The sequence below is a fragment of the Phodopus roborovskii genome, unplaced genomic scaffold (genome assembly GCF_943737965.1).
Source record: "Phodopus roborovskii unplaced genomic scaffold, PHOROB, whole genome shotgun sequence".
Classification (NCBI taxonomy): domain Eukaryota; kingdom Metazoa; phylum Chordata; class Mammalia; order Rodentia; family Cricetidae; genus Phodopus; species Phodopus roborovskii.
The window spans coordinates 1,420,696-1,443,711 of NW_026126665.1; the positions used below are offsets into that span (position 1 = coordinate 1,420,696).

Sequence of the window (23,016 nt, forward strand, 5' to 3'; positions counted from 1 at the left end):
TCAAAACTGTTCTCTGGCAATTCTGATTATTTTTAGAAAGCATCAAGGAAAGAAATGAAAGAATGGATGTGGGTGGATGCCTGTGAGGATCTTTATGGCTCTGGTAGGTAAACACAACTGTTCTTCACAGGCTCTTTGCACACATGCACTTACAACACAAACATGCACCCACTTCCTGTTGCCATGCAGATGCCAACTCTCTTTCTAGGATTTTGTGATTCCTGGCCCTCCTTCCCAAGTGTTGTTGTGCAGGGCCTGTGCCTTAAGAATTGTAGTTATTTCAAGTATGAAGCCCTCTTTCCAAGGGCTCTATATGCAACCCTGGGAGTGAGAGTCTTTAAGCTCCTGGGTAGGAGATGAGAGAGGACAAAAGGTGAGTAGCTAAAATGAAAGTCTCGACTACACAGTAGGCGAGGAGACCTGAAGATACCCCACATGGATTAAACAACAAGAAAGGGCACAGAGGCTCCGTATAAAATATAGTTCATGATTCAGTGCTTCATTCAGATCTGTGCTGGACTATGGCTTGGCCATTTAACTCTGACACAGGCATCTTACTGAATTTCCATGAGGTGATTAAAAAGTTGAGACAATAACAAGGATTACTCTATAAGTGGAATGAGTTTTAATTAAGATAACATCTGCAAATGTTCTGTCACAATGCTTAGCAGATAATAAATGACCAATGAATTTCTGCTGAGTTACCCCATATGCCTACCATCTAGCTGCTAAGCACAAGGGTAGATGAATGTACAAGGGTAAGGTTTTTTTGTAAATGATTATTCAGTGCAACCAGAAGTCAATAAATCTTGTACGAGCACTAATTGGACAGAAAAATGCAGAATGGCCTAGTGCTGCACTAGCAGAAAAAGCCATTGTCTCTGGCATTGCTGTGGGCAAAACTATCAGCATGACTTCAAGTGATGAAGCCTGAGGAGAAATCATGAGATTTCTAAAAGCCCCATCCATTCTCTCTGCAAATTATTATTACTTGTCATCTAATCTTCAATAATACCTGTTTGAAACACTAAGTCACAATGCCTCCTCCTGAGTAATAATTAACCTGAAAAGCCTGTATTGAGACAGTTATTACTGGATATTGTTATGTGGCTCCAAGAATAATGTTTTTCCTAGCAAGCCCCAGTGGTTCTGCAAACACACACATAATCACTGTTGGTTCTGGTTCCTATGCCTAACAGCACAGGGAAAATAAAGAATCTTTTATATCTTGGAGAGCCTGAAGCTCCAAGGTCAAGCTTAGCTACTGGATTTGCTCCAAGCTTATTATTAAATGGTCTCTGGCCATTTAAGATCATGTCCCTCCTAAATGTCCTTCCAATGAAATAGCACAGGCACACACTCCATATAACTTACTGGTAGAGATTTTTCACAGACTGCTCAGTGTTAGTCAGGCTGAAATATGGCACTTCTCTCTTCAAGTCATCCACCTCCCCTCGGCAGAAGCCCACCCTAGCAGGAAGCTGCAGCTGAACATTATAGGATTCTTTGGGGCGGGTTCCAAAGAACTGAAGGCCGTTGCCAGGATAGAGAAAGAGGGCGTAGGTATCAGATCCGTCAGATGCCAAAACTGCCTGGAAAGTGTTCCGCTGTGGACAAATAGGAATTGCAAACATCCTTAAATAAACAAATAAACAAAAGGAGAAAAAGCAGAATGTAGGCAAGGTGCCAGAGTCCAAAATCCTTTTTAGGATTTCTCCACATTGCTTTTAAGTACAGTCACTTTTAGAATTTTCTCTCCAAATTACAAATAAAACTATTGAAGCTACACCAGTTACTATTTATTCTAAACCTCTTCTACCAATTGAGATCAACAGTTGGATTATGCACAAGTAAAACACTGGTTAAGAAATCTCAGGATTGTAGGGAAGAGGGGATGAGGAAGATAACAAACACTAAGGATGACTAAAAAAGCCATATGGAACCCTACCTGTCATAATGCACAGCTTTCAGCTGTCCAACTAAAAAGCCCAGTGCAGTCTGGGCAATGGAGGCATAAACCTTTAATCCCAGCACTCAGGAGGCAGAGGCAAGCTGAGCTCTGAGTTCAAGGCCAAATCAGTCTACAAAGCTAGTTCTAGGACAGCCAGGGATATACAGAGAAACCCTGTCTCCAAATACAAAGACAAAACAAAATAAACACACACAAAAAGAGCTCAGTGCCAGGTGTAGGATACCTCCCACACAAGTTGTTGGTCAAGGGTGTCACAGAGCCACCCATATCAATGCTGGCTCTACTCCTAGAGCTGTTAACACTACATATGTAGATCAAAGGATTTGGAGAAATCAACCAGGTGCTAACTGGAAGCTCCCAGCTCTGACAGGAGCTGAGGGATAAGTCACCAACAATCTCACCATAGTGAGATGGCTGAGAGAGCTACAAACAAAAGCTCTGGCAAGAATGTACTCATGGTCCCAGCACTACGGAGGCAGAGGCAAGTGGATTGCAGTGAGTTTGAGGCCAACCTGGTCTACAGAGTGAGTTTCAGGACAGCCAAGACTGTTACACAATGAAACTCTGTCCCGGGGAGGGATATACACATGATTGCAATAAGTGGCATATCGCGGTAAATAAGGATCAGGATAAACAAATAGGCCGAATAGATGTTTATTCAGGGAGAATATACAGATTATAGATAGTTACCTATGATAGTCAGAACTTATAGTTAAGTTAGTTAGGATTTCTAGATATACAGACATGTATTTGAGATGGATAGGCATTCTTCAAACCTTTCAAAGACCTACAGAATATGGCATTTAAAATGGTTTAGGGTTTTCGTGACAGTGAGACATAATTGCTCTTGGCAATACCACCTGCACCAGAAAGGAAGATGGACATTGAAGAAACTCGTTATGGAGTTTGCTTCCAATATGGCAAGACTAGCCATTTAGACAAGATACTGCTCTTGTCTGGACTGTTTGACTTTGTGCTATATAAACTGGACATGCAGGACCCACAGAAAAGTGACTGCTGATTCAAGATGGACATTGCTACAGAGTTCTGCTTCATGGAAGAGTCTGCCAGACAGTCTGCAGGACAGAGAGAAAAGTGACTGACAAATTGCCAATACAAGAAGACAGGTTAAAGTTTTCTGCTTTGCTGAAGAGTCTGCCAGACACACTATGGCCTATGGGCTGAAGATGGAAGATTATAAAAGAACTTCGGGTGACCAGGCAGTGAGTTGTCTCTGTCATTTCTAGAGCTTATATATTATCCTTCTGTGGTCTTTGAAGGAGTTGAAGACAGGTAGTTATGGTTATAGTTTTCATTAGTTAGGATTAAAGATAAGTTACTTAGACTTTAGACACACAAAGATAAAATAGATGATGAAATATTTTCTTCAAATCTTGCTAAATGTTAATGGACTAAATATTGTTAACTGTGATTCTTACTTGATAACTGTTGTATAATATATTTTGCTATGTTAAGGTTAAAACCCTTCTTTTTATTTAGACAGAAAAGAGGAGATGATGGGAAATGTCATTCTGCATGTTTCTCATACTGGTTAATAATAAAGCACTGTTGGCCAATAGGAAAGGAAGATAGGAGGGACTAGGAGACAAGGAGGAAATAGGAAGTAGGAAGGAGGAGTCAAGATGGAGAGTCTGGAGAGAGCTGGACGCCAGCCGCCTCCCCGGTAAGAGAAGGCCATGTGAAAATACATAGATCAGCAGAAATGGGTTAATAATTAAAGGCAGAGCTAGCCAATAAGAAACAAGTAACCGGGCCAACAGTATAATATCAAATACAGAGTCTCTGTGTATTATTTGGGGCTGGTGTGGCAGAAGGACAAGACCAGCGGCGGCAGACGGAAAAACAGTACACCTTACAGTGGCATGAATGTTATGAGGATAATCAACCACTTTCTGGGTGGATTTAAGGCCTGCTAGACAAGATGAAACTTCTGCCTAGTATTGTAAATCAGGGCAAGAAGTCATGCTGGGGAGCTCATAAGCCCTTGGAGTGAACCTACAGCTATTGTTTTGTTAAATGGATATAATATCAAACTGCCTCTAAATACCTAGGCCTTTAAACCCATTGATTAGTGCAGCTCTCAGCCCTAAGAGGGGAAGCGCCTTGTTTAGTGTACGGTATGTATAGGCTCACAACTAGTCAAAGCACAGAAAACACACTATCTGTGGAGGTGCTCAGTCACAGGTGGGCCTGGTCCCAGCTACATCTATTTCCCTCAAAGCTCAGAGAACATCATAGAAAAAGAGGTAGAAGGAGTTTAAGAATCAGGGTCAAAACAAAGTCTCGTGGTCATGACAGTACTATAGTACTCATGAATACACAGCAGCTGTTGTGATCCATATAAAATCAAACCGCTCAAAATTTCAGCATGGATGTAGGGAAGTCCCCACCTGTAGCTGAGCAGGTACAGACAGTTGATGACTGCCAGGGGAGGAAGAGTTGGTATACTGTAGGGTGTGGTCCCTGGTGGGTGGCCCCTCACCCATGCCCAAATGGGCTGCACTACCTTGTACTCAGTGGGTTATTAGAACAAAAGGACACAAAGTTGTGAGTGGACAGAAAGAGAGGAAGAGGGAGGTGAAATATACTGTATGAATGTATGAATTCTCAATAAATAACTTGGAAATAGTATATTTAAAAATTTTTAAGGTTTCAAGCTTCTCCAATCCAAACTCTTTTGGCTGAACAAGGAGCAAAATTAACTTATTCATTCCCATAACCTGAGACCTAGTTTGTAATCCTGTGTCTCAGCATCTCTCAATTGGATCATTCATCTATCCATCTTCCATTCACCATCCATCCCATACACCCACCCACCATCTATCCATCCATCCACTCAATGCCCACTGCAGGCCAAGCCTCAGTCAGAAACTGAGTAAACAAAAGTCCTCCTTACTGCTCTCACACCAAATTCTCTTTTTAACTTGTCAAACTGTAGATGAGGAAACAGACCTCAGAACTTGTAAATGTGCTTAAGGTTGGGCAACGAGTAGTGGTGGCAGCCTGCAACAGTCAGCCATCATAACTCTACTAAGCCATTCAAGGGCATGTGCTCTGATCCAAACTCACCTCCCAGGTTTGGCTTCACTACACCCTCAAAACAGTGTTTAACAGTTCTCACTCCTACTATGTGTTTTGATGCTGTGTTCTTATTTCCCTGCACCTAGAAAATCCTAACCTTTCAGCACTGTTCCCTCCCTGAAAGGCTTGGTGAAGAGGGCAACAGCCAGAATTGAGTGTTACTTGGGACAGGGATGGTGGCAGAGGCCACAAGAGAAAAGAGGGTGTTCAGGACATCAGAGTGGGGTTTAGTGGGGACACAGTGGCAGCCAGTGAATGTAGATAAACACTGCAGGAGCCAGGAGTGATGGAGTTGAATTAACACCCAGGTGACTCTGAAATCACTCCTGGATATTTCATTTACTCAGTTTCAACAGGACCTCCCTGCCTTTAGCACCTTCTTTCACCAAAGAATTAGTTAAGGGATACTTGGTTGTCTTAGGTGCTACAGTCTTCTTCTCTCATAGATCCTATTTGTTTTACAATAGGGAAACTGGGCAGGGATTTTTTTAAAAAACACACGCAGAGATCAGGCTACAGAAACCCACAGAGACAGCGCTGACCTGAGCAAGGAGGAGCTAATGGGCCCCCAGAATGATAGCTGGGAATCCAGCATTGGACTGACTCAGACCCCCTGAACATGGGTCTCAGTTAGAAGGCCTGGACAGTCTAAGGGATCTCTGACAGTGGAAACAGGCTGTATCCCTGGTGCACAAAAGGACTTAGGGAGCACATTCCCCATGGAGGGATAGTCCCTTAACCTAGAGACAGGAGCCAGTTCTTACTCCAAATGACTTGACAGATTTTGTTGACCCTTCCTGGAAGGCATCACCCTAACAGTGGAGTAGGGGGTGGGCGGTGGGATGGGAGGGTGGTCGGGGACATGGGAGGGTGGGAGAGAGGAAGGGAGAGGGAACTGGGATCAATATGTAAAATAAGCAAAATAAATAAAGAAAGAAGATGAATGACAGGGAAAACCATTTATTGGTACCATACCTCCCCATTTTGCTAAACAAGACAAAACTGGGAACAGGTAAGGACCTCAAATTTGAATTCAAGGATGGAATGTGTCCTTTTGGTTTTTCTGTCTTATTCTAGAACTTCTCAAATTAATTTTACCTTTCCACCATCTAATACTATTGATTAGACTGAAGTTGGACTGATTGGACAAAGAAATGCAGATATTAGCGTGGTTTTCAAGAAGAATCTATACATTCCTGTGTTCTCTAACTGGAAGAGTCTGCTTGCCCTCCTGTTTAAAAAGAAAAGGTTCATTTACTCAGTTCCCACCTACTATATTAACAGTTGTAGTTGTCATTATCTCATCAGCAAAGTTTGACTCTTCCTCAAAAGGTCAGAATCTCTCAAAATTTCCATCTCAGGTACATGCCTCACACACATCACCAGTCAGGGTGGGGCCAGTTATGGCAAGAGTTTTATTTCCATCACAACAAAGTTCAACTAGGGAGATAAAAGAAGTGGGGCTGAGAACCCCAGCCTTAAATAACCAACTGTGGAGGTTCCTAGCATGGTGGCTACAGTCAACATTGCAAGATAAGTGAGAACCCAGGTTCTAAATTTAGAGAAATTCTATAAGATAAGGGCTGTCTACATTTGGAGAACTGAAGGGGGAGAGAGGTGGCCCTGGGAGAAGTAAGGAGGGCTGTGATGGGAGGACAGTCTGGCTTTTAACTAAAGAATCTGTACATCTAGTGCTTTGTTTATTCGTGTCAACTAAAATGGCTTCAGTGTCTTTTCTATGTCACCTTTTCAACAAGCACTTCAACAAGTGCTTAATTTTCTTGTTGCCACTAAAATAGGCAAATACCATAGGAAAAAAGCAACAGAACTTCCTTTTAATATAATTTATGATCCCAAAGTACACTCCAAAGGAGTTGAGTTGCTTGAAAAATACCCACACATGAACAGTCCCCTTGTCAGGCTACAGACTTCCACACAGAACCATTAAGAGGCCATTTCACAGGCCCTGAAGGGCTGGTTCCTCCTCATAGATAACCTTTGAGTGGTTTCCAAAGGGCAAGGTCCTTGACTTCTCAGAGACAAGCTTTCTAAGAGCCCCAAGGGGCTCTAAGGCTCTGAAGGGAAACCCTCAGATGGACTGCCAAAAGCTACACGAGGGTCACTGGCTCTCAACTTCCCTGGAATCCCAGAGAGGAGAGGGGCTCTCTCTCTCCACAGGGTGAGAGTCAGCAGAGAGAGAAGGCTGCCTAGCTGCAGTGTCTCCAATTTCCTGTTGAGACAGAAACCATGCAGGAGCTGGCATGTCCTTTCCCGATACAGAATATGGCCTTTCAATGTTGATCTGACACTGGCAGAGTCAGGCTGATGGAGATAAAGCATCTGCCAGCAGAGTGTCACCTTTCCCACAAGGGAGGTTCTTCTCCCACCTTATCAAAATGATAACAAAATTAGAAATGAAATGGTCCCTTCGTGGGGACAAAGTTCACAGTTCTGTCTTTGTAATGGCACGTGTTCTCTGAGTTGTCAGACCACTATATTCTAGCCTTCCATACTTGGTGTGAACACCAAGCTCCACTCACTGAGCTCTTCTTTCCCCGTTCCTGAGGCATACTGGCATTCTCAGGGTGTTCCCTATTCATCTCTGTATTGCAGAGTTAAGAAAAATGCCCAAGACTTTCAAGTTCCCAATAGCATGTCTTCCCTCGTAGGTAAGCTTCAGGATGACATTTTCAGCTTCTTATCCCATTTTCATATATCTAGCCATTCTCTATTCTCTGTTTACACACACACACACACACACACACACACACACACAACACACACACACACACTTACTTTTCCTAGCCCAGAGCTCTAGAAGTTAAAAAGTTCCAACTAAATCCAAAGTTCTTGATCAATGATTGTTATCTTTGCACCAATGAAACACGAACCATCCCCCTATTAAAGCCTCCATTGGCCAACTGTGATAGGTACCACTGATTGTCAATCTAACAGTATCTAGAATTGTCAAGGAAACAGCCACTGGACATGTCTCTGAGAAATCATCTTGGTTAATTATGGTGGGAAGACCCACCCTAAATATAGATAGCACCATTTCCCTGAACCCAAAACTGCATACAAAGGGAAAAGCCTAGGATGAGCATTCACCTTTCTCTGCTTCCTGCAGCTACAACATGACCAGAAGCCCCAAGCTCTGGCCACCATGACTCCAACTACAGCCAAGTGAACCCTTCTATGCTTAATCTGCTTTTCCAGGTATCACAGTAAGAGGAAAATGACTAACACAGCAGCATCCTTCCACTCATCTCCAAGTTACTGTCTTGTACCCCATCATCCTCTTCCCAAGTGTCAGCACCCCCATCTTTCTCCCAGGACACAGCCTAGCTCAGTATATAAACTCTTCAGCACCTTGTCCTCAATTCCCATTCTTGTGGTCCTTCCAACCCAAACAAAATCCCTATGGAACAAAAACATTCCACATACCGCATAACTCAGTTCTCAACAACACCCTCCCCCAAATGAGAATATAATAACCCTCTCTTGAAAGCAAAAACAAACAGAACAAATGAGTCCACATCAGTACTCAGCTCTTGAAGCCATAACTTCTTTGCTCTATGGAGGTTCAAGAAATCTCAAATTAACTGAGTAGATAAAACACTTTTTATTTGTTCATGTATTTTATGCAATTATACCATGACATTCCTGCATGCCAGGTAGAACATTCCATCACACTCAATGTGAACATCTATGCAGAGAATGAACATGAACAAAATCACTTTATACTGTGAAGATAGCATTCCTCTGATGTCAAGTTTCCAATAACTATAACATTAAGATTACTATACCAGATGTAAGAAAACTATGTAGAAATCACAGGCTCCTCCAGGCAAAGGAGATTTGTGTGTGCCAAAATCTACCTAATGAAAAAAAACTATCAAACCAAGAGCTCAACCCCAGGGCTTTCAAGTATTCAAAAGTGCTTTCCACAGGAGTAATTGAAAACACATCCTGTGCACACAGCCACACAGCCCCCATCAAAAAGAATAAATCCCAAAGTTCACTCAGCCCAGGGCAAAAAAAAAAAAAAAAAAAAAAAAAAAAAACAGTGATTCAGAAAACCCTCCAAGTAGAGGAGTCCTTACAGAAGGCCACAGGGTGGTGTTAAGCCCTTGCCTAGAAATCTGAGTTCAATTCCAGCAACCCATGTAGAAGAGGAGAACTGGGACCAGGAGATTCTTCTCCCAAGTTCTTCATGTGTACCACGTTGTCTGTACACACATATCATACAAATACACACACCATATATAGCATACAAACACACATACCGTACACATCATACTAACATATGTACCATACATATCACATACACCCATCCACATACATACCATGCACATATACTACACACACATCACACATACATACCATGCAAAAACACTGTACACAGACATACATTAACACACACACACCATCCACATACATCATGCAGTGAATAAACACACCATCCACATACCATACATATACACCAAACATATAGATACACATACAGATCATACACACACCGTATTCACATATACATACATCATTTACATACCATACAGACACACATATACACACACATCACATAGATATACATATTCATACATACAAACATACATAATGCACACTCACAGATACACACACACATCATTCACACACATCATAAACAGGCATACATCATATACACACCATGTACACACAAATACAGACCACAAACATCATGCAGACACACATCAAATCACACACAGACACATGTATAATACACACACATACACACACACACAGAGACAGAGAAATAAAACAACCAATCTTTACATAAAGGACACCAAGGCACTGTTACATGGCAGGAGTAAAAGAACCAGCACCTATTTTATCAAGCCCACATGGGCAAGTACCTGGCTGAGCACCTGAACATCTCAGATTTCATAAGTGACAGCGCCTACTTAAAAATTCACCTCAGTTCATTCTTATGGCAATCCTATAAAGTCAGTACTGTCACCTCATTCTATAGCTTAGAAAATGAAGACTGAGGGGCCACTTCTTCCAAGACCACTTCTAGAAGTGTTTCCTACCTTGTCACTGATTTCACAACCACCTGGAAGGCATAATGAGATAAGAAGTATTGGACCTTTGCATGTGGCTCAGTCATAAAGGATTCATCTAACCCTGCATTAGCCCCAGAACTGAAAACTGAAGGAGTAGGGAAATGGTGCCGAGTGCTTGCTGGACAAGCATGAGGACCTGAGTTGGATCCCTAGAACACACACTAAAAAACAAGTCATGTTGTCACAGGTCTGTAATCCCACAGCCCGAAAGATAGCCCTGGGGAGCTCACCAGCCAGCTATCCTAGATTGCTCACCAGATTAAAGGCACTTACCATGCAAGCCTGATAACCTGAGTTCAACTCCCAGATCCTACACACACACACACACACACACACACACACACACACACACACACACACACGGAGAAATAGTCAAAGAAAGCAGTTGATGAAATGAGAAAATTAACAAACTAAATCCATCCCCAGGTGCGGCAACTCTAATGTCAAGTAAGCTCTAATACACCTGGGACCCACAGCTGTCTCAAGACTCCAGAGCCTTGTGCAAATGCTTCTTGCTATTAATTCTTCTTCATCTTTTTTTCCCCCTTGTTGAAAAAGGCCAAATCAGCTTTACTCTCTGCAGGAGCAGCAAAATCCTAATTGAAAGTGACAGTGCCTGTTGACCAACAGGGAAACAAGATAGGTAGGACTAGGAGAGGTGGAGGATTCTGGGAAACGTAGGAGAGAGTTGTGATGTGCTCTCGGGAAGAGATGATGCCTGAGTCTGGCATTCTTGGTAAGATAAGACCATGTAGAAATACATATATTAGTAATTATGGGTTAATAATTTAGACAGAGCTAGCCAATAAGAAGCGCTAGTCACTGGCCAACAGATTAATAGTAAAAAAAAAAGTGACAGTGCCATCACAAGTGTCCCAGCAACTTCACCCCAGTTCACACTTCCTTTGAAGGAAATAAGGCTCAAAGAACTGCTCAAGTCCTAAAGCCATAAAGAACAATAAAATGCAAACCTTACTTACTGGCAGGCTTCAGGGGAAAAAAAAAGCACAACTGGTATTCTAACTACTTAACATGATTCTTACGAGATTCATGCACAGATAATAGGTCTCATATGAAAAGTTGAAGAAAGGGAAAACACCAAGAGTCCAAAAGCTTGCCTTTCTCTCACCTAAGGCAAATTTGGAAATCATTTTCTCTTCTGTTATCCTGTAGGACTGTATCTAGAAGACAGTATAAAACACTGCTGCAAAAAGGTAATTAGAGGGGGCAGAAAGATGGTTCCCTGGCTCTTATTCCAGAGGACCCGTGTTCAATTCCCAGTAGCACCCACATGGTAGCTCATAACCAACTGCAATTCCAGTTTCAGGGAGATCTGATGCCCTCTTCTGAACTCCAAGGGCACTTATGTACATGGTGCATAGACATACATGTAGACGTAAGACCTATACATGTAAAATAAAAATTTCAAAAAACTAAATAAAGAGAGAAAACATAATAGATTAGATAAACAGACTACTGAACAAGTGTCTAAAGAGTTTACCCTTTGGCCCTTACTAACTAATGTCACCAGAAAGAGCTCTCAGGCTGGGGTCCTGCCTCAGCTGGTACAGTGCCTACCCAGCATGCACAGAACTCTGGATTCAATTCCCAGCACAGCATTCACTGGGTAAGGTATGATACAGCACACCTATTATCTCAACACACAGTCAGAGGTGAAGACAAAAGGATCAGAAATTCAAGGTCATCCTCCATTATGGCTAACCTGGGATACATGAGACCATAACTTTTTTTTTCTTATTTTACATCGATCCCAATTCCCTCCCTCCCTCTCCCTCCCTCTCTTTCCCTCCCTCCCTCCCATGTCCCCTGACTACCCTCCCATTCTCCTCCCCCCCCCACACTCCGGGGTGTGTGTGTGTGTGTGTGTGTGTGTGTGTGTGTGTGTGTGTGAATCCTTCCAGGAGGGATTATCAAAATCTGTCAAGTCATTTGAAGTAGGGACTAGGCCCTCCCTCCTGCCTCTAGGTTAAGGGAGTATTCCTCCAAGGGGAATGTGCTCCCAAAGTCCTTTTGTGCACCAGGGATACAGCCTATTTCCACTGTCAGAGGTCCCTTGGACTGTCCAAGCCTTCTAACTAAGACCCATGTTCAGGGGGTCTGAGTCAGTCCAATGCTGGATTCCCAGCTATCAGTCTGGGAGTCCATTAGCTCCTCCTTGTTCAGGTCAGCTGTCCCTGTGGGTTTTTGCAGCCAGGCCTTGACCCCATTTTCTTATCATTCCTCCCTCTCTGCAAATGAATTCCAGGTGTTCGGCTCAGTGTTTAGCTGTGGGTATCTGCTTCTGTTTCTATCAGCTACTAGATGAGGGCTCCATGATGGTAGATAAGTTGGCCATCAATCTCGTTATCAGGGAAGGTCATTCCAGGTAGCCTTTCCACTGTTGCTCAGATTGTTAGTTGGGGTCAGTCATCCTTGTAGGTAGGTCTCTGGACATTTCTCTAGAGTTAGTTTTCTCTTCAAACCTACAATGGCTCCCTCTTTTATGGCATCTCTCTCTTTTTTTCCCCTCTCATCTATTCCTCCCCTGCCTCAATCATCCTTGTCCCACATGCTTTCCTCTCCTCTCCTCTTTCTCCTAGCTCCCTCTCCACTCACTGCCCCCCCACTCCCAATATGCATGAGATCATAACTTAAAAGGAAGAGACAGGGAAAAGGAGGAGCTTGCCAAAAGCAAAACAAACAACAAAAGGAATAATCCTCCACTTAAAAAAATCTTTCAAAGGCTGCCTTCTGTCCAGGAACCAAATCTACACTCTTCAGAGGGGACAATCTCTCTTTACCTGGGCCCTCTAGCCTTAAGTCCTATCACCCTTTCTCTTCTGAAAGACAGGGTGCCTGCCATGCCCCCAATGCATTAAACCAGAACACATATTCTGCCTTCTATCCTGAAGGAATTAACCTTGCTTGCTCACTGAAACCTACCCAGATGGTCCCCTGAAACAGGAATGTTTTGGAAGAAGCTCTCTAAGGCCTACTACATTTACCATAATAAAAGGTTATCAGTGATGTCCATATTAAGTGTAAGGCTCTTTGGGATAAAAGCAGTCTACTCAGCGTTTACCTCAGTGCTGACATAAGGAGATTATATAAATCTGAATTAATAAATATCAACTATGTTTAAATAGAAATTATGTATATACATGTATGTATGTACACATAAATAGATAAGTCTCTCTCTCTATATATATACCCATATACATACATACACACATATATACATACATATATACATATATACATATACATATATGACTATGTGACACATTGCTTTTTTTTTTCAAGGTTACAAGAGAAGCTGGGAAATCTAAATAGAATCACTGAAGTGCTTGCTATACAAGCATGAGGACCTGACTTTAATCCACAGTATCCTCATAAAGAACATGGCATAGCAGAACACTCGTAATCTCAGATGTAGAGAGAGAAACAAGTAGATCCTTAGGGCTCACTAGCCAGTAAGCCTATCCTAATTGGAGAGCCCCAGGTCCCTGAAAGAGACCTGAGTTACAAAACAAGGTGGCAGCTCCACAGCAAGGACATCTTGAGATGATCTCTGGCCTCTACATATGCACGCACACCTCACTCAAAATGAAATTTTTAAAAACTGCAAGAAAATGTAATGAAATGTAAGAATTGGTGACCTAGTTACTTGTATTAAAAGTGTTTATTTTGTTTTCTATTATAAGCTTGTTATACATGATTTTAGGTAGAGCCTATCTTCTCTAGCCCTCTAGCTGGTTCAGGGCACAGTAGGCACAAAGAAAGCAGTGTTTGAGTTGAGTTGAATTCCGCTGTACTCTGTTGAATTGTAATTAAGATGTCAAAGCCATAAATTACAAGGTTAGTCAGTAAACAAAAACGAGATGTCACCTGTAAAGTGAGAAACCATAATTTCAAATGATGCTTATTTCTAGACCTTTGCTGAACTTTAGGAAACAGGTCTCTTCCTTTATAGAGCATGGAACAAACACAGGCACCATTGGTGAGGATAATGGGCAATAGTGGGCAACCTCCTCCTCAGAAGACAGGGCTATTTCTATAGCTAAGAAACACTAAGAGTTAAAGTAAACATTGCTTTGCTCCTGGTCTTTGCTATTTTACACCCAGGTGGAATTTCACAGGAATCTGTGTCTACCTACACCAGGAATGAGACAACCTACCCCGACCTCACCCCATGCCAATTTCACATATTGCCAAGACCCAAGCCTAGGGGTAGAGCTGTTGGTGCTTTCTCCAGCTAGACTACATAACACAGTCTCCTGCAGAGTGGAAGTATGCTCACTGTTACCTCAAGGGCAACGTGGCAAAGTCTACAAAGAGCTTATTAAAAAGTGTAACCTTTCTGCTGTTCTTGGGATTTCAACTAAATCTGCGAAGTGATTTGACTCTTAAAACAGTGTTTCAGGTGGCAACAGAGCACCTGTCCTTTCAGGGTGCTAGTTCAAGTCCCTGTGCCTATAGTTAAGCAGCTCACAACTGGCTGTTAGCTCCAGGTTCAGGGAGTCCATGCAGTCTTCTGGCCCTACTGACCCCAGCAGACACAGAGACATACACATGAAAAATAAAATAAAAATTTTAAAAAGCACTCCATAGTATTAATTATAATAAAAAACACAGAAACAAAACAGGGGACTGTCATAAATGCACTGGATGAGAGCTTATACAGTCATTATGTTAGGTAAATACGGTGACTGAGGATGTACCATCTGGCACAAAAAGCACTGAAACAGCAATATGCCTACTGTGAACCCACTATAGTCAATGGCAACAATGCTACTCCTATGAAATAGCTGGACATCTAGCTGAGTGGTGGTGGCGCACACCTTTAATCTCAGTACTTAGGTGGCAGAGGCAGGCAGATCTCCTGAGTTCAAGGTCAACTTGGTTTACAGAACAAGTTCCAGGGTAGCCAGAGCTACAGAGAAAACCTGTTTGGAAAAAACAAAGAAAAAAACAAACACACACACACACACACACACACACACACACACACCACAAAAAAAAAAAAAAAAAAAAAAAAAAAAAAAGCTGTAAAAAGCTGGATCTCTACATTAAAAAAAAAATGTTTAACGGTGGTTGTTACTTTTTTAATTTCGTGAATTTTCCAATGTTCCCTTCAATGAACATATCTTTTGAAGTACTTGTGTACTTACTGATGACTCCAGAAATAAACTGTAAAGTGTCTTAGGTCCCCAGGATCTTTGACATCTGCACCTCAGTCCTTCATTTCACTAAAGCAGCTTTCTTTGCCGATTTAGTTACATTAGAACACGCCCAGACACAACAGACTTCACTCCCAAGCTCCCCTAAGCACTGGTTTCATCCGGTTCAAAGGGTGGGCTGGGGAAGAAACTCCAAGCCAACCTTTAGTTCCCACTCAAAATTCAAACTTACCCTTCTTCAATTTGCTCAGCTGCAGGGCATCCCTCACTTACCTCTCCTGAAGGCTCAGCCCCGGTCCTAACCTCCTCATAGGCGCCCACGTGTTCCCAGGTGGCCAGGAAAGCGTGGGTGGGAGTGAAGCTGGAGCTTGACCTTGGGAAGCCTATGCGCACGTAGTGAGCCGTCAGATCCAGCACAGCCAGGGAGGTGTCCTCACGGTACAGGATCCGGCCCCTGCCGTGACTAGTGTCGATATCAGCCAGGAAGGGGGCGATGGCTGGGAAGTCAGTAGGAAAATCATCATCCACATATTGAGTCTCCCTAGGGAAATCCTGGGTGGAGATGATGCCATTGGTGCCCACCTGCAAGGACCAAGAGAAGGGTGAGATGGTTCTGCGGGTAAGGGCACTTACCTCCAGGACCAGGATCCACATGGTGAAAGGGGGGAAAAATGGTTGTTCTCTAACCTTCACACGCAGGAGGTGGCACGTGCCCCCCAAAATAAAACATATTTTTTTAAAAAAGAAAAGAAACAGTGGCTGTCGCCCAAGCAAGCCCAAAGGGCAGCCACCATGCTCCAGTCGTACACGCCTACCGTCCCTCGGCTCGAGCCTCTCCTTGATGATTTGGAGACACATCTAGGACAACCAGCTCAGCGGCGGTCGTGTTCCTACCCCACCTCTCCAGCGTAATGTGACCCGCAGGTGCGGCCGCCCTGGAACCCGTCCATCTGCACGCATCCGTCCACTACTACGAGCCCTGGGCGCCGGGTCCATGAGAAGACAGCTCCATCGATGTGCACAGCCTCCCACCGCCCTAAACGCAACCGCCCCTGGCAGCCTCATCATGGCCCATTTTCCTTCCTGCCTAGGATTCCAAAGTAGAAGGTATAGTCTTTGCACACCCTTAAAGAGATGATCCTTATTCCTGCACAGCAGGGGATACGAAGCTGCAGCACCATAGTCCCCAGAGGGACAACAGCTGGGCAAAGGAGTTAGTTGTTCTACTCCATGAACACCCTGGGGAGAAACTATGAGACCCTCACCCAGCCACGCACCTCCGGGTCCTAAACTTACATAGAGGTCGCTGTACTGGGCATCGTAGAAGCGTAAGGGTATTGCCAGCTTCACGGCGGCTGAGCTTTCGTCGTCGCCCTCCGGCAGAAGCTGGTCTCCCCGCGACTCTCCGTAAGGGAAGAGCTCATCAGGACGCAGAGCCCCGACTCCCGACATCGACAATAGCAGTAGCAGCAGCAGCGACAGCGACGATGGCGGTGCTAGCCTCCCTGCTGTCGGGTCCCGCGACATGATTGCCTCTCCCTGGCTCAACCCTTCACTCAGCGCGTCTCGGCCTGCTGCACTGCCTAATATCCAACCTGGACCTCTTGTCTGTACTGCGTGCCCGCCCAGTTCGCCGATTGGCTACGGCTCTTGGACATTGACCAATCAGAAACTCTGAGAAAAGTTCGCCATCAGCCACTACATCTGATTCTCATTAAGTTTTGTAAGACTGCGGTAGTTCGCTGGAGCAGCGATGTTGGGGAGGTGAGGCTGCTGGCCCTTTGCTCCTAGGCTAACACCCCTCCCCTTATATGGGCTACCAGGCTGGAGGAGGTGATCTCACGCCCTGGTGGGGGTCCCGACATCTGTGCATCTGCAAGCTGGAGCGACTGTGAGCGCTGGGCTGGCAGAACGAGGGTGATGGGGTTACACTCAGGGGTTCGTGCTCCGCCCCAGGGCCCGGGATACCCCTCTAGCTAGAAGCCAGGCTCTTAGATAAAGATTCAAAGGAGCTTTGTCTTTATCCCGGGACTGTTCCGCTCCACCCAAACTTCCTGCTGAGAAGCGCAGCTTGTAAAAGGCTGACTCCTAAATTCCATCCAAGCGTTGGCTTACGCTGGGATGACTCTGCCACACTTTGAAATGTCCTCCCTGTTTATCTGCCTTCCCTGGGGAAAACTGCCCCAGGCAGACAGTGAAACCCACGAATCTCCTCGAATTGGTTCCTGAGTAAAGCGGCCAGGCGCCAGGGCGGGTCAAGTGCCTACCCCACCCCCATCCAAGCCTGTGAGTATAGGAATTGCCCTAGCAGGAGGCCTGAAGAGTAGGTAACCTGAGCTGCCCTGCAGGACTGGAAACCTCACAACCTGGAAAGCAGCTGCGCTGGTGTGGTGGAACCCCCTCCACCATAAATATCTCCTTGAAGCCTCGGGAGCAGGATGAGATTTTATTACCATTTTATTATCAGGAGCTTGAAATTTCCCAAATAGTCTGTTTTCTCTTTCAGCCCCCCCCCCCCCGCTTAGAAGCAAAGGTAATTTAAAAGAGAAAAGGCGTAGAAATACTTTAAGGAACTCTTTAAAAATAGCTCTTTGTGTTTACCCCAGCAATGTAATTCTTTAAAACCCAAGGGGCCAAATACAAAAATCCTTTAAGACAGTGGACTGTAGGACTCAGAATCAACACAACAAAAAAGGCCCAAAAGCAGTTTGCTTCCCCAAGCTGGAGAGGGGTATGTTGCTCTTATAAAATAAAACAAAACAAAACAAACAAACAAAAAAAAACTTATGCTTGCACAAGTTTCTCTCTTTTGGGGGGGACACCAAATGGTTACATTTTGCTGAGGACAAAATGATGGACTTGAGGTGATTTTACTTGTTCAAAGTCACCTTCAGTTACTCTCCCATTCCCCCCCAACACACACACACACACACACACACACACACACACACACATACATAGATTCCTCCACTGGCCAGGTGATCTTTCCATTCAGCATAATAAAAGCTAACACTGACTGGTGGTCTGTCCTACAAATTAGTGGTAAGGCAAACTCAAAGAAGGAATCCACACATGCTGATTTTGTAGTGTTCACTTCTTTGTATAAGCCTTTGGAACAGTGTATTCTAATCAACAAAACACTGCCAAAGTGATGAGAATTCACTTCAGCGACCCTACTGTCCTACCAATCAACACCAATGTCTTCACTGATTATGAGGAAGCCAGATATTATATTCAGAAGGCAATGTATAGCAAAGAACTGCTGGCAGCCTCTGGCCACCAGCCAGCAAGAAACTAAATTCTGCCAAGAACCACAGTCCTGGCTGACTTTGGGTGCAGCCTTGGAGAGACCCTGAAGCAGAGACCTCAATTAAGCTGATCTAGATTCCTGATCCATAAGAATCCTGAAACTTACTAGATATATGCTGTCTTAACCATTACATTTAAGAAGGGTTGCTGCACAGCAATGGATAACAGAATTAAATGGACACTGTGCACTGTGCTAAGGAAACTAAGCTTGGAGAGTTGTTTTAAACGGTGATTGTTGTTCTTTTGATGCAGCTAATGCCTATAAAATACAAACATGAGACTCAGCGCCCACGTGGAGTTTATTGAGAGAGGGGAGAGAAAGGGGGAGGTAGCTGGTGGCCAACCGAAAGCAGGAGAGAGAGAGAAAGAGCAAGAGGGGGGGGCAAGAGAGAGAAGCCAGAGAGAGGGGAGTGAGAGGGAGCAAGAGAGAACAAGAGAGAGAGGCATGCTTGGCATGCTTTCTTTAAAAGGGGGGCTTGTGCATGCATAACTGAGTCCTCTGGCAGCCAGGTAAAGCTTGAGCCACCAGGTAAGGCTGACATAGAGATGACATGGCCATGAGCGTCCGGCCCATCGTCGGGGGTGGGGGTCAGCTGGCTGCTAGTTCCTAACATTCCCACCTCTTATTGTTTTCCCTGGCCTTGGGACTTCCTAACCTTGTCCTGGGACCCTCTCGGGAGCCCCTTCCCCACCTCACACTTCTCCCATTAAGTACTTCGACCTAAGAGACAAAAACCTAACGTCCTCTGCTCTGCTGACATCTTGCCAGGTCTCAAAGAGATGCCAGAGCTCCATACTGTCAGGACTGCTATGAAACAACCAGCTACCAGGATGTGGCAGCACCCTAGCTTTCCCGGATCACCCAAAGACAATCTATACCCCCAAGTCTGCAGGAAGTAGTCTCTCTAGAACTCAACGTCCTTATTCCCTAACCTGCCACGCCCAACCCCACCTTTTTAATAACAATAAGAGGTGGGAATGTTAGGAACTAGCAGCCAGCTGACCCCCACCCCCGACGATGGGCCGGACGCTCATGGCCATGTCATCTCTATGTCAGCCTTACCTGGTGGCTCAAGCTTTACCTGGCTGCCAGAGGACTCAGTTATGCATGCACAAGCCCCCCTTTTAAAGAAAGCATGCCAAGCATGCCTCTCTCTCTTGTTCTCTCTTGCTCCCTCTCACTCTCTCTCTCTGGCTTCTCTCTCTTGCCCCCCCCCCTTGCTCTTTCTCTCTCTCTCCTGCTTTCGGTTGGCCACCAGCTACCTCTGGCTGCCAGAGGACTCAGTTATGCATGCACAAGCCCCCCTTTTAAAGCAAGCGCGCCAAGCGCACCACCCTCTCTGGTCTCTCTCTCTCTGGCTTCTCTTTCTTGCTCTTTCTCTTGCTCCCTCTCTCTTGCTCTTTCTCTCTCTCCTGCTTTCAGTTGGCCACCAGCTACCTCCCCCTTTTCTCTCCCCTCTCTCAATAAACTCCATGTGGGCACTGAGTCTCGTGTTTGTGTTTCTTAGGCATTAGCTGCAGCAAAAGAACAACAGTGATTATTGGGGCTGGAGAAATGGCTAAGAGGTTAAAAGCACTGGCTGCTTTTCCAGAGGGCCTGAGTTCAGTTCCCAACAACCACATGGTAGCTCACAACCATCTGTAATGAGATCTGGTGCCCTCTTCTGGTGTGCAGGTACAACACTGTATACATAGTAAATATTTTTTTTTAAGTAATTATTGTGTTGTGATTGGTGTGTATCAGAGCTTAGATTTGAACCCAGTTTTATCTACTCTATAAACGTCTACCCTCAACCTCCAATCATATGGATGCAATGGCATTTTTACTTTGCAAAGTAGCTTAAGTTATTTCTTTTACCTCTGGCTATTGCCACCACCTCTCAAGTGTCGCCTCCTATATTTCATGGTGCAGAATAATCACATGCTAGGCTCCTTCCCTATGGTGAGTTTTCCTAATTAGTCATCAAATAACACTTTGCATCCTTCAAGAAGAGTTCCTGGAGAACACAGCCTGATTAGAAGCCCTGTCTTGCTTAGCACCTGCCCTGGACTTAACCATGGTCATATCTCCTCCCATACATCTCTTATAATCCCTATCAGTGTGTTTTGGGAACAGGAATTTTGTCAGAGCTTGTCACAGATGCCTAGAAATTCAAGAAGTGTTTGTTGAGTGAGTGAAGCCAAGCAAGGCATCCTGGGACTAGGACCTAGGTCTGCTGACTTAGAACTTTCTTTCCTCTTTGCCACCTTTTCTACTAATGAAGGCTCTCAGGACCTGGCCCTTGACCCTAGAAGTTCATGATCATGATCAGGTTCAGAAAACAGCATAAATACAAGGTTGTAACATTCTATGCATTCACCAGTAAAATGGGCAAAGCTGGCCTTGGAAACGAAAGATAGCACTAGATTTGAGCCTGGTGCAATCTTAGTACCAAGAAGTGAGTCCAGGACAGAAATGGCTGAAACAAGCAGCCCTGATTTCCTAAATTATCCAAATATGAGGCTTTGGGCAGCTGTGCTTAAACAGACATTCCTTAGAGCTTCTACTTTATTTTTAAATAAGTCTGGTACCAAAAGAGATGCTTCTCTTAAAAAAAAAAAAAAAAAGTCACTTTGTGTCTTGGGGAAATGATGGGAGATAACATTCTGTATATGTTTCTCATACTGGTTAATAATAAAGCACTGTTGGCCAATAGGAAAGGAAGATAGGAGGGACTAGGAGACAAGGAGGAAATAGGAAGAACCAAGATGGAGAGACGGGAGAAAGCAGTATGCTGGCCAGCTCCCCGGTAAGAGAAATACATAGATCAGCAGAAATGGGTTAATAATTAAGGCAGAGCTAGCCGATAAGAAACAAGTAACCCGGCCAACAGTATAATATCTAATACAGAGTCTCAGTGCGTTATTTGGGGCTGGCACGGCGGCGGGACAAGACCGGGCAGCGGGCTGAAAAAACCATACTCTTACAGGGAAAAGAAAAACTGTCATAGCTTTTTGGCTAATCAGAGTGAATGGGAAAGAAATGCTTCTCTTGTGCCCACAGCTCCCTCTGCAAGGGTAGAATTTCCATGACCTGCCCAGCTGACTAAAGAGGCAGAAGCCTCTTCAAGCTGAAGTTATAAAGGACTCCTGTCCAAGTGTTTAGCCCTCTTGTGTTGGGTTCTTATAGTAGACTGAACACTGTTTGAGAATGGAGATTATTTTATCCACCTCAAGTTAGGGATGGTACAAAACAACATGCTTTCCCAATACATCTCTAGTGACTCTTCACAATTCGGTCTGTCTGTCTATCTCTCTATTTATCTATATTTATTTATTTGGTTACATTTCTGTTATGAATACCAAGACTTCAAGAATGATGATACTTCTTGTTATTTTGATCAGGAAAATAAAAGCACATTTGCTTCTTAGTGTATAGAATCAAGTACTCAAGAACATGCTCCATGCATAGTCAGATGAGCACACTCCATGCATAGGCAGGAGATCAGAGACTACACCTTTCATAGAAGGAGAATTATTGCTTGCTTAGCTTCTCTTACATACAGAAGAGGTCATCTAGGATTGCATCTACCTAACTGCCAAAAATCTGCTGAGAGTCTGTTGGTCTCCAGAAGGGCCTTTGTAATTGATAATGAAGGAACCATTGGCTCTTTCCCTATTCTTGTAGCCTCAAACAAAGCATAATGTGTTGAGCTCAACCAACCATCTTCCAATGGTGAAATGGGCACTATGAGAATAAAGCATGACAAAGTCAAAATGGAAAAAGCAGAGTATCTGAACCAGGCACTGACTACATGTCACCATCCCTTTGCTATGTGAGAAAACACATTCCTGTCTTACATGTAACAATTCCCACTACTTACTAACACATTCTACCCCTAAAGCTGTGTTCTCCATGAATTTTAAACACTCTGACTACCATGTATCTTTGTCTTACATGCTGGGTAGAGCTTCCTCATCTTTAGGGAAAGCTGATGTCCTAGGAAGAGATTTATCTTATCTGTCATATCCTGTTCTTTCCAGCCTTACATCTTCAGAACACTGAGCTATATCTAGTACCCTTTCCACAAAAACAGCTGGGTCTTTGTGTGCCTGTGAATGATACTCCTTTCCATTCCCACCTCCAGATCACCCATGCTCCCCCTTCTCTCTCTCTCTTATAGTTTTCACACAATGCCCCCCCATGCTCTTATCTACCTTGTACCTTCACTTCAGAAAGCCTCTTCCTTTGATCATAGAACAAGAGCCTTACAAATGTATTCCTTGATGGTCCGCTTAGTCATTAGAATACAGTCAAAGACACATAGTTATCTTTTTGTCTTATGTTTCACAGACTTAGCACAGAACCTGT

General features: G+C 44.1%; 1 protein-coding gene across 2 annotated transcripts in view; it reads right to left on the reverse strand.

Moving 5' to 3' along the window:
- Positions 1-16,908, reverse strand: part of Nid2 (nidogen 2) — a 78,504-nt gene extending 61,596 nt beyond the window's left edge. For both annotated transcript variants that reach the window (XM_051174516.1, XM_051174515.1), the window contains exons 1-3: positions 16,653-16,908; positions 15,630-15,938; positions 1,375-1,607 (exon numbers count right to left, since the gene is read on the reverse strand). In XM_051174516.1, the coding sequence (XP_051030473.1) occupies positions 1,375-1,607; positions 15,630-15,938; positions 16,653-16,883 (773 nt within the window). In that variant the 5' untranslated portion in view covers positions 16,884-16,908. The remainder of the gene's footprint in view (positions 1-1,374; positions 1,608-15,629; positions 15,939-16,652) is intronic.
- Between the last annotated feature and the right edge of the window lie 6,108 nt (positions 16,909-23,016).